Source organism: Corvus moneduloides, chromosome 22, assembly GCF_009650955.1.
Source record: "Corvus moneduloides isolate bCorMon1 chromosome 22, bCorMon1.pri, whole genome shotgun sequence".
Taxonomy (NCBI): domain Eukaryota; kingdom Metazoa; phylum Chordata; class Aves; order Passeriformes; family Corvidae; genus Corvus; species Corvus moneduloides.
In genome coordinates, this window is record NC_045497.1 from 1,811,494 (window position 1) to 1,821,411 (window position 9,918).

The 9,918-nt window shown below is 53.6% G+C and overlaps 1 protein-coding gene across 7 annotated transcripts in view; it reads right to left on the reverse strand.

Moving 5' to 3' along the window:
• Positions 1–7,630, reverse strand: part of ACAP3 (ArfGAP with coiled-coil, ankyrin repeat and PH domains 3) — a 75,213-nt gene extending 67,583 nt beyond the window's left edge. For 3 of the 7 annotated variants that reach the window (XR_004244152.1, XR_004244151.1, XM_032131453.1), the window contains exon 1: positions 7,296–7,630. Coding sequence is in view for 5 of the 7 variants with exons in the window: in XM_032131453.1 (XP_031987344.1) it covers positions 7,296–7,342 (47 nt within the window). In the remaining 2 variants the exon portion in view is untranslated. The remainder of the gene's footprint in view (positions 1–7,295) is intronic. The other 4 variants (XM_032131454.1, XM_032131456.1, XM_032131455.1 and 1 more) reach the window with 2 other exon arrangements.
• Between the last annotated feature and the right edge of the window lie 2,288 nt (positions 7,631–9,918).

The window sequence follows — 9,918 nt, forward strand, 5'->3', positions numbered from 1 at the left end:
TTCCGAACAGCCTGGGATTCCAAAGCTGGAGTTTCATTCCTCCCTCCCCTCCAGAACAGCACTTCAGGACGCTTCCAGCCCAGTTTTGCAGCTTCAGGTTGGTTTTGGGTGCAGGAATTGAAGTGATTTTGCGATCACAGGAAACTGAGGGTGGGAATTGCTGGTGTGAGCTGGGGCCAGGCCATGCTTGGCCTGACAGACTGGGGGACAGCCCAGGGACAGCTGCAGCCAGCCCAAAAAGTCACTCCTGCAGCTCTGCTTACAGCTCCCAGCCTTCCTGCTGTTCCTCCCCTCAAACAATCCAGGGCACAAACGCTTTCCAGCATTCAGCTGTTCCTTGCTAAGCCCTGACACCAAACTGGGAGCCTTCAGCCTCCTTCCCTCTGCTCTGAGCAGCGTGGCCACCCCAGGATGTGTCCTACAAAGCAGGAAACGCTGGGAAAAGGGACTCACAGGATCCCCCAGCGTGTGTTTAATGAACTCTGGAGATGTAATGGAATTTGCAGCGCCCTGATCCCTACATTAGCAGTGCTTTATTCCTCATCCAGCGATTACAGGGCACGGCTGAACTGCCCTACTGACAGTGCAGAACCCTGCAAAAGCCCCCAGATTAACGGGCTGTGTCACTGATAACCCTGAGGGATGCCTGGCACAGCAGAAAAATCCTCCAGGCACAGAGCCTGCCCAAAGTCTGGGCAGTTTTATCTTGAGGGGGGAAAAAAAAATAATTAAAAAATCCTTTTCTGATTGGGGGAGTTGGGATGGATCCCTGAGGTTTTACCTTCCAAACCTGTGAGATACCAAATTAACACAACTCACAATTCATAGTTATTAAGGAAACTTCTTCCCAAAAATAAGGCATAAAGCAGCTCTTATTTATTCCAAGCCGGATTTCAAGTCAGAACAGTCAAGCTCACCCACGTGCTGTCCTGGCCATGCTGCAGTCCCTGGAGGAGCAGGGTTGGGATCCAGGGCCATTAAACAGTGCCAAGACAACCAGCAGAGCACAATTTTCAGGCCATGTGGCCCTCCCCAGTGATCCCCCCTGGATAATTCCACAGCACAGATAATCTGAATCAGCAGCTCTCAGCTTCATCACCTCTGGCTCTCACTGCCCTCTTCCACCACGGGGTTATTGCTATTTTGGGGTTTTTATTTTCCTTTTAGCAAGCTCTGTCATCCCACTTCCGACCCTTTCCCATTCCTTATAGCAGCTGGAAAACCAGCAAGGGGCACAGCTTGGAATCCTGGAGGGTTTGGGCTGGAAGGGACCTTAAAAGTCATCCATTCCCACCCCCTGCCACGGGCAGGGACACCTCCCACTGTCCCAGGGTGCTCCAACCTGGCCTGGGACACTTCCAGGGATGGGGCAGCCACAGCTGCTCTGGGAATTCCATCCCAGCCCCTGACCACCCTCACAGGGAAGAATTCCTTCTGAAAATCCCCCCTAAGTCTCCCCTTTTTCAGTTTGACCCCATTACTCCTCGTCCTGTCACCACAGCTCCTAATCTTTGGCTCTTCCAGTGGTTTTGGGACATCCTGAAGGACAAAGCTTATGGATCCTGCCTCTGGAAGGCTTTGAGGGGATGAAGAACACTCTCACCCTCTGATCCAGGTGACAAATCAGTCAGGATTTCTCCTCACACTCATGGGAAGCAGAAGAAGAGAGAAGAATGTCAGGAGACAAAGGGGATTTTTTTCATCTGTGTGTGGCCAGCAGAGAGACAACAGAGAGGACCAGCTACTGGAAAAGCAAGCAAGGCTTCAGACGAAAAGCAACTGAAAATAAAAAATAAAAAATAAATTTTAAAAGAATTAAAAATAAAAAATTAAAAAATAAATTTTTTTTTTTAAATTAAAAAAAAATACTCAGGAACTGCCCCGTTATTTCAAAGTTTGCAGATGTTCTCACTGTGACAAAGCAAGATGTGCCACACAAGTGTTGTTCCAGTAACAAAGACAATCATCCAATTACCAAATAACAAAATAACAAGATTTCCCTTGGCCTTGTGCTGCAGCAGGAAACTCCTGAGCTCCAGCTCCCACCAGCAGCCCTAGAGATGGCATTTCACAGTTTGGAGATGGCATTTTATAGTTTAGAGATGGCATTTCATTGTTTAAAGATGGCATTTCTTTCTTTAATAGCATCCACTGCAAAGTCTGGGCAGTTTTATCTTGGGGGGGGAAAAAAATATAATTAAAAAATCCTTCTCTGATTTGGTGAGTTGGGATGGATCCCTGAGGTTTTACCTTCCAAAATTTGGGATACCCAATTTAGCCAGCTCACAATTCAGAGTTATTAAGGACACTGGCCAAAATTAAGGAATAAAGCACCACCTATTTTTTCCAAAGCCAGATTTCAAGTCAGAACTGTCAAATTCTCTCCTAGCAGGGGATTTTCCCTGACTGCAAAGGGAATAAAACCCTTCAGATCTGCCCACAGCACTGCAGGCTGAGGGGCTGCAGCTTTTCCCGAGCACTTCAGGATTCCCAGGGGAATTTTAATGCCAGGGAACCTCAGATTGAGGAGATTTCTGCTTCCAGATATTCCTGTGCTGTGGAGGAAAAACCCCAGAGCCACGTGAGGGGCCTGGATTAAGGATGGACCCCACCATCAAACCTGTCCCAGTACAACCCCAGTAAAGCCAGGTTTGGTTCTGTGTTAATGATTTGGGGTCATCTTAAAGTGATGCTGAAAAAGGGAGGCTGGAAAGCAGGAGGGGGAACAAATCCTCACTCACTCCATGGGGAAAGCTTCACCCAAAGACATTTAGGGCTGGATGGACAGGATGGGAGACAGAACCAGGAGAGGGAATAAATCCTCACTCCACAGGGAAAGCTTCCCACAGAATTATTTAGGGTCTGGAAGGACAGGATGGGCAGCTCTAAGTGGTACCACGAGAGGAAGCAACTCCAGGGTGATATTTTTGCTTGGACTTGCCCCTTCCTCAGCCTCTCTGACTTTAGGAGCGCAGGGATGAAGAGATAAGAAATAAATAAAGACATAAGGAATAGATAAAGAGGTAAGAAAGGAAGGGGTAAGAAATAAAGACACGTGTTAGAGTGGATGCAGGTAATTTCAAGCTGCCTTTATGATAATTTCTCCTCTCTCGTGCTGCTGGAGCAGGAGCTGTGCTCATCAGGGGCTGATTCAGGCTCTCTGTGGGTGTCCCGTCAGGTGACTGCCATCAATATTGGGGACCCTGCTTCCTCAAGAAGCCTTGTGCAACAAAAGCCAATTCCAAATCAATGCCAAAATCAATTTGTTACATTGATTTAGCTCAACAGATGAACATCCTTCCTCTGGCCATTCTGTAATTTAAATTTGCTTTTGAGTAGCAAGTTAAGACGTTTGGCTGCCCTCAAACTGCCTGGTGATGGTGTTCAGGGTCAGCTGAACATCACACTGAGGTGTTTTCTGTGGAGGCACTAAAACTGGTTCTGCTGGCTTTAAACTTGTCTAATTCCATCTCTTATCAGACTGAGCTGGATCAGCTTGACTCAGGGTTTTAATTCTTCCCGCTCTGTTTGGAACACCCCAATCAGAGCTAGAAAATATTTCCTAAATGTACTCATTTTTCCACTTCCCTTTCCTCTGGCAAGCGACTTTTTTAATTCCCTGCCTCCTTCCTGGAGCTGGAATTACATCCCTGCACCTTTCCCTGCCTGAGGAGAGCCACAGCAAGGTGCAGACAGTGCCAGACAAAGGTCCCTGCCCATGGCCCTGGCTCTGAGCTCGGCTCCAGGAAATCCTGGGAATGTCTGAACCACAACCAGGAGGGTGGGAGGGATGGGGGGAGTGGAGCAGGCCCCCCTCAGATCCTCAATCCCAAATCTCCCGTTCCTGCTCAGCAGCACGGAGCCCCCTGGGGCGTGGATGTCCATTCAGGGATGTTCTCACCATCCCACAGGAGCATCCTCAGGAGAAGATTCCAGCAGCTCTGGCTCATCCACACACAGGGAACCCTGACCTCACACCAGGGCTGATTAATCAGCATCATTAATAACAACAATTACAACAGTAATGTCAGTTATGGAAACAAAGGCTGGGCTCCCGCCCTTTGGGGAGTTATCCCTGAGGAATTTGGGGTTTTCTGGGGCCCACAGAGGGAGGGCTGCAGCCAGGCCCAGCCTCTGCCACTTGTTCCTGCTCTTCCCTCATTCCCCCGAGGGTTCCTGGAGCGCATGGACAGCCAGGGTGAGCAGTGATGTCACAGAGCCAGGAATGGGTTGGGTTGGGTGGGGGGGACCTTAAAAATCCTCCAGTGCCACCTCCCACTGTCCCAGCTTGCTCCAAGCCCCATCAGCCTGGCTTTGGACCACTTCCAGGCTCCTCCATCCCTGGAAATTTTCAGGCTGGATGGACCCACAGCTTCTCTGGGCTTCATTTTTGCCAGAATGAATCAGGGAATCACAAAATACTTCAGGTGGGAAGGGACCTTAAAAACCACCTTGTTCCAACCCCAAAATGATCAGATTTACTCATCTAAGCTGTTCCTTAAAGATCTGCAAGGGTCTGGACAGCAATGAGTCCTTTTTTGCAGCACTCCAGACCACCAGCTTCCCTGAGTGAGTGGGACAAGCCAGGAAGGTGTTCCTAGATTTCCCAAACTCCTCGTGGGAGATGAAAGCCAGGCTATCTACCGGGGCTGCACTCAGATGTGCAAGAACAGGTCCTTCCAGGTCATTAAATTGTTTACTGCAATTGCAGACACGCCTCTACAAGGTGCCTGGCAGAAATCAGCCTTATCTGCCAAGCTGGAGGTTAGACACATTTAAATTATGAAGTTTAAAACAAAAAGAGACAAGTTCTCCTTGTAGGAACTGGAATTTATAAAGTTGAAAGCAATGAGGGTGTTCTGAGGATGGATTTGACACGGAGTTGGAGGTGATTGCTAATTATCAGGAGATGTTTCATCCGGTGTTTGTTCATCCTGTGTAATTTTTTTTTTTGGGAGGATTTTTTTCCTCCCTGTGTGTGGCAAACAGAAGACAATTTGATTGTTTCAAAGGCTCTCCATGGAGGAGAATAAATCAGCTGGAAAACATGGGGCAAACCTTCTCTGGGAAGTGCAGAGGGGCTCTGTGGGTGCAGCAGGAAAGGGAGGATGATCCCCAGACGGGGAAACCTGCATTCCATTTTTGCCTCTTCCACAAATGGCAAAGGACTTCAATTTTTGCTGTCTCAGTCTCTGTTGAGAACGTGGAGCTTTCTCTCACCTCATTTCCATCTCTATTTCTGTATTTATTGGTATATTTTCCTTTTTTATAGTTGCAATATTTTAGGGACATGCCATGTTCTGTGGGAGAAGTCCTGTCCCTTACACACATCCAAGGATTCCCTTGCATTCCCAACAAATAATTACAACAAAAGAACTAATTAAAGACCTGGAAGGAAGGAAAATACAGGAAGAGGCTGAACCCTGCAGCCTTTGAGAAAGCCTGAATAATTCAAGTCGGTTCTTTTTTTTTCCTGCTCACGTCAGGATTTCTCACTATTTGAGGCGTTCTTAGTTTAAATATTCCCCTGCTCCACATATTCCAGCTTATTCCCCATATCCAAGCTTATTCCTCCAGCCCAATCTCTTGTTCTCCCTCAAACAGGCAGACTGTGTCTGGCCATTGGGGAAATAGTTCATAATTCCAGGCTTAAATAAGTGGCTTTTGATAAAGGTCCAAGAGAGTGCTCTGAGAGCTGTTTTGTTTTTATGGACGGAGCAGACAGAGCAGAATGATGCTGCCTGCATGCTAAGAAACTTGGCCCGGAGCCCACACACACGCACACACCACGGGCAAAATAAATAAATAAACACATCAATCAATCCTGACGTCACCAGGAAAAGGGTCACTGCTATTTGGGACGAGACATCTGGACAGTGGAGTCACAGCTCTGGCTGGGTGCCACCAAGCAGTTCACATGCTCAGCAGCACAATGGGATGAAATGACAGGCAAAAAAAGGGGGAAAAAGAGGTGGATAAATCCTTATTGATGCTAAGTGAGCAGAGGATTAAAGCAGGGATTTCGTACCTAATTTTTCCCTGATGGAAAACTCCCGTAATTCCAGCACCAGCCTGGGTAAGACAAAGCTGTCATCTCACCTGACACTGCCCATCACCTGTCAGCACCAGAAAGAGCAGGATTTCCCCATGGAATTAAAATCAAACCACGTGGAGGAGGACCCTTCCCACATTCCCACACGCAGGAATAAAGGAGGTGCACTCGCCCAGGTGTTCGTGTTACCTGCAGCTCTCCACAACCACACACAACCAGCCACAAAATGACAATTTGTCAGCCGAGCCTCAGCCACAGACCACTGCGGCCTTTCTGGACGGAGCCTGCACTCCAAGAAACCATTTTAAAATGCACTTCCAGCTGCTTTTTTTTTAATTAACAAAAAGATTCTGAGAAGGAACAACACGAAATGTCTGCAGGAAGCAGAGACCCCCTGACACTCCTTCCCCTGCACACGCAGCCAGCCCAAGTTGCTCCTGCAGGCTATTGTCTGTATTTCCCTCAGCCAGACCCAGCGCTGAGGCAGGGAATTGCTCCCTGTGGAAGCTCTGCTGTTCCCTCAATAGCCCAGGACATCCGAGCCCAACCGGACACGAAGGCAGGATGCTCCTGGCACAATGGAGCATCAGCCCCGGAGCGTGGCGGCTCCTTCTGCTCCAGCCTCGGGCATTTCTGGAGCGGCCTGATGCGGATGCAGCACAGCCAAGCCGGAGTCTTTGTTGTCACAGCCCAGATTCCTTCAAGACCGCTAAAAAAATCCACCCTCCAAGAGATGGGAATGTGACCGCATGGAAAATGAGTGTATTCCTCAGCCCTGGCTCTGCGGGCGGTTCCAATCAGCGGCGCCCGGCTGAGCCCCGCGGGGTGATGCCCGCTCGCCCTGCTCCCAACGGGATCCGGCACCGGCGAGCCCGACAAATCCTAATTTTTCATCTGCCAAGCGTCCGAACGCAGCGGGGGAGGGCGGGATGCGGGAGGGATGAGGGGCACGGGAGGGATGCGGGGTTCAGGAGGGCGGGATGCGGGAGAGATGCGGGGTACGGGAGGGTAGGATGCGGGAGGGATGCGGGGCACGGGAGGGCAACGCCTGCGGCCGGAGGCATCCCCGGCTGCCGGCTGAGCGCGCTGGGCCCCGGCTCCAGCCCATCCACCGGCCGGAGGGTGCGGGGCCGGTCCCCGATTCCCGGGCGCGGCCCCGCGGATCGCGGCCCGGTGGGGCCCTGCCCGTCCCCGCGTCCCCCCCTCGCCATTCCCGGAGCGGCCCCGCCGGCCCTGCGCTTACCGGAACCGGGGCGAGTCCTTGATGCACTCCTCGAACTCCACCGTCATCCTGCCGGCTCGGCCGCGCTGCGCTCAGCGGAGGAAGCGCATCGCCCGCCGGCCCCGAGACGCGCGGGCAGCGCCCGCCCCCCGCCCGCCCTCGGCTCCGGCCCGCCTCCCGCGGCACCGGCACGGAACCGGGTACGGCACCGGCACGGAACCGGGTACGGCACCGGCCCGCCTCCCGCGGCACCGGCACGGAACCGGGTACGGCACCGGCACGGAACCGGGTACGGCACCGGCCCGCCTCCCGCGGCACCGGCACGGAACCGGGTACGGCACCGGCACGGAACCGGGTACGGCACCGGCCCGCCTCCCGCGGCACCGGCACGGAACCGGCTACGGCACCGGCACGGAACCGGGTACGGCACCGGCCCGCCTCCCGCGGCACCGGCACGGAACCGGCTACGGCACCGGCACGGAACCGGGTACGGCACCGGCCCGCCTCCCGCGGCACCGGCACGGAACCGGCTACGGCACCGGCACGGAACCGGGTACGGCACCGGCCCGCCTCCCGCGGCACCGGCACGGAACCGGCTACGGCACCGGCACGGAACCGGGTACGGCACCGGCCCGCCTCCCGCGGCACCGGCACGGAACCGGCTACGGCACCGGCACGGAACCGGGTACGGCACCGGCCCGCCTCCCGCGGCACCGGCACGGAACCGGGTACGGAACCGGCACGGAACCGGGTGCGGCCCTGACACGGCACCGGGTACAGCCCAGCTCCGGGTACGGCACCGGCCCGCCTCCCGCAGCACCGACACGGCACTGACACAGAACGGACCCGCCTCCCGTAGTACCGGGTACAGCCCCCGGTACAGCCCTGACGCGGCTCCGATCCGCCTCCCTCAGCACCGACACGGCTCCGGTACAGCACAGACCCGCCTCCCGCAGTACCACGTACAGAACCGGCCCGCCCCCCGTGGCACCGACACGGCACCGATCCGCCTCCCGCAGAGCGGACACGGCACGGACACGGCACCGACACCGACACCGACCCGGCCCGCGGTTCCCCCTCCCGGCTGCTCTGGGTGGGTGACATGGGGCGCGTCCCCTCCGCTGAGAACCGCGGGTTCGGTCGGGCTGGGAAGGACCTCTGAGATCCCAGAGTCACGGAATCCTCCGCTGGAGAGAGCTTTAGGATCACCCCCAAACCGCATCACCCAGAGCCATGGCCAGGGGCCTCTTGGGCACCTCCAGGGACGGGAACTCCCCCACCTCCCTGGGCAGCCATGCCAAGGCCTGAGCACCCCAATTTTTTCAGTATCTGATCGGAATCTCCCCTGTCTCAGTTTCCTCTCATCCTCTCACTGCAGTCACAGCAGAATAGGCCAGACCCCACCTCACTCCGCCCTCCTGTCAGGGAGTTGTAAAGTGCTGAGGTCCCCCTGAGCCTCCTCTTCTCAACCCTGACCAAACCCAGCTCCCTCAGCTGTTCCTCAAAAGCCATTTTTAGACCTTTGAGAGCCTCGCTGCCCTTTGCTGGACACGCTCCAGCCCCTCAATGTCCTTTTTAAAGTGAAACCATCGACTCCAACCTGTGACCCAGCTCCACCATGTCACCCAGACCTGGCCCTGAGTGCCCCATCCAGTCCTTCCTTCAAAACCTCCAGGGATGGGGACTCCACCACCTCCTTGGGCAGCCCATTCCAATATCTCACCACCCTTTCTGTGAAGAAAGCTTTGCCTGTTCCTCCTGTTTGGGTGAGGATGGGTGCTCAGAAGACACTCAGGACATGTGGCTCAGGGCTGAGCTGGCTGTGACACCCGCTCAGGTGGATTGTGACAACCCCAAGGGCAGCTGGTCATGCCAGAGAGGAATTTTTGGCTGGAAACATTCCCATCCCTGGAAATATTTGAGGTCAGGGTGAGCAAACTGGCCCGGTGGAAGGTGACCCTGCTCATGGCAGAGTTGGAATAACTGAATTTAAACCTTCCAACCCAAACCATTCCATGATTTCCAGGCAGGACTCCCACCAGGCTGTGTGTGCACTGCAGGAAGAACAAACCCAACCCGACGGTGCAATTCCATACCAGCAGCAGCAGCAGCAGGATTGGCACCAATCCTGTTACTCCCTAATCTAGTTTTTAATTTTCCATAGGCAGTGGATTTGCTGCTGCCAGCAGCCACGGGATAAATCTGCAGGAACTCCTCTGCAATCACCCGGGGAAGGAGCACATCTGGGTTTGTGGGTCCGGCTGAACTGAACCCGTTTGCCACAGGACAGGCAACAAAATGTGGTGTTGCTAAATGAGGCTAATTAGTCCTGATCCTCCACCCACTGAGCACCTCAGACACAACAGCAGCAACCACATCGTTCAGTGCAGGTTTTAGATGCACTTTCTGTGAACTGAGAGAAGGGCCTGAACTGGAAATCCCACGTGTTAAGAAAATCCTACATCTCAACTAAAGCCATGAGTGAAACAACAGGCCCAGGGGTGTCTGAACCCGTGACAGATGTCACAAGGAGACCTCACCTCAGCCATGGACAGGAACTGTGATGAAATGAGGTGAAATGAGATGTTTAATGCCATTTTTGTGCACAGATTACAGCCAAAATTCACCTCTAAACCAGGCTTAT